The 1521-nt window shown below is 38.3% G+C and overlaps 1 protein-coding gene across 1 annotated transcript in view; it reads right to left on the reverse strand.

Moving 5' to 3' along the window:
- LOC106013671 (multiple epidermal growth factor-like domains protein 10) overlaps positions 1-1521 on the reverse strand; it is a gene marked incomplete at its 5' end in the record, with an annotated part of 9675 nt that continues 8154 nt past the window's right edge. Inside the window, 1 exon segment of the mRNA XM_013090009.2 lies at positions 1-302. Within this exon segment, the coding sequence (XP_012945463.1) occupies positions 180-302 (123 nt within the window).

The raw sequence follows: 1521 nt of genomic DNA on the forward strand, positions 1-1521 counted from the left end.
CTATCATTGTACCCTCACAGAAACACCCTTGTGTATTATGAGGGCTTATTTAAATTATTTAAATACACCTGCTCTTATCTTTTTCATTTCAGCACACACGAAATATGATCAGCACTATAGCACACACACACACACACACACACACACACACACACACACACACACACACACATCACTCCCTACTTAGACTTTCCGCCACCCCCAGATTGGTTCTCTATGGCCCTCTTCTGAAGCATTTTCTCCCAGCCTTTGGTCCAGAAGGCATCCAGCTCCTCCGGGCTGTCCATCTTGTAGATCATCTGGCCAACAAAGGAAAGAAACACACAATAATTGAACTGATTCATTCCCAAAGAAAATGACCAAAATAAAATAAAAGATGTAAAACGAAAAAAATAGTATCGAGAGTCCCGGTCTTTCTGCTGGGATGTTGTTTGTATCCCTCTCAGTCTCAGCCCGGGTGGGTCGACCCTGACAGGCAATCCGTGAGGCGGAGTCCGGTCCCCTCAATCCTACATTTGAATGATCTAGATCGTGCCGATGGGAGATTTACAACACCTATAGTGCGGGCAAAAATTCGTGGCGTAACTAATCTTCAAACATGGGACACCCATATTTCAGAATGTCTTTGCTTAAAACACATAACCCTGCGATGATTTTGAAGTTTATGGGAAGCTAATTTAGTGTCTAAATAACCATTAGGCAAATTTTCATGTGCAGACGCTCAAACACGTCTAGGTTATGATGGTTCTAGTTAGGGCGCTATCTGAAATAGTGTATTGCACCTCGAAATATGCAGTCGACCTAAACTTCTTTTTGTTACAGAATATTTCAAACCTGTTTATAATCAACAAGCTATCTCTGACTATCTCTTTGTCCATTTCTCGAGCTAATACATCTATGCTTTGCCAGAAAATGCAATATAAAAAAAGTAGTGACTATTTAAAGTATGCCACTAAATCAAGGTCACCTTTTGACCTGGGCTCATATCTTTTTTTCTTTTTTTACGGATCAATCAATGTCACCCACGCTTTGCATAGCAGTTTGTATCAATCTGTCTTTACTTTATCATATTTTTCCACAACAATTAAACAACTTTTCAAAATAAATTTATATAAAATACTACAATCTCCTTCTCGCGGAAAATGGAATTGTTCAAAGCAGTTCCCGCTTCTGACACACATTTGGCCCACGTCACATCTTAACAATGATACTTTTTCGTGGTAAAACTTGTTACTAAATACTAAATATTAATTTCATAGGGAACACTTTTTTGTTGTTGCAATAAAAAAGTTCTCAAGACATGCGATCAATAAACACAATCTCGCAATTAGAAGCAATTAATGACGGATTTGCTATTAAATGCGATATAGTCCCAAATGTAAACTTTCTAAATCTGTAGAAACTACCCGCCGGGATATTTTAATTAGTATTTATTAAGGATAAAAAAAGAGCTACATAGCATATTATGTAACAGGTGTTTACAAAAATACTGGTCAGTTAAGGGGGTGTGGGTGGGAGGGG

This window comes from Aplysia californica, unplaced genomic scaffold (assembly GCF_000002075.1).
Source record: "Aplysia californica isolate F4 #8 unplaced genomic scaffold, AplCal3.0 scaffold01106, whole genome shotgun sequence".
NCBI lineage: Eukaryota > Metazoa > Mollusca > Gastropoda > Aplysiida > Aplysiidae > Aplysia > Aplysia californica.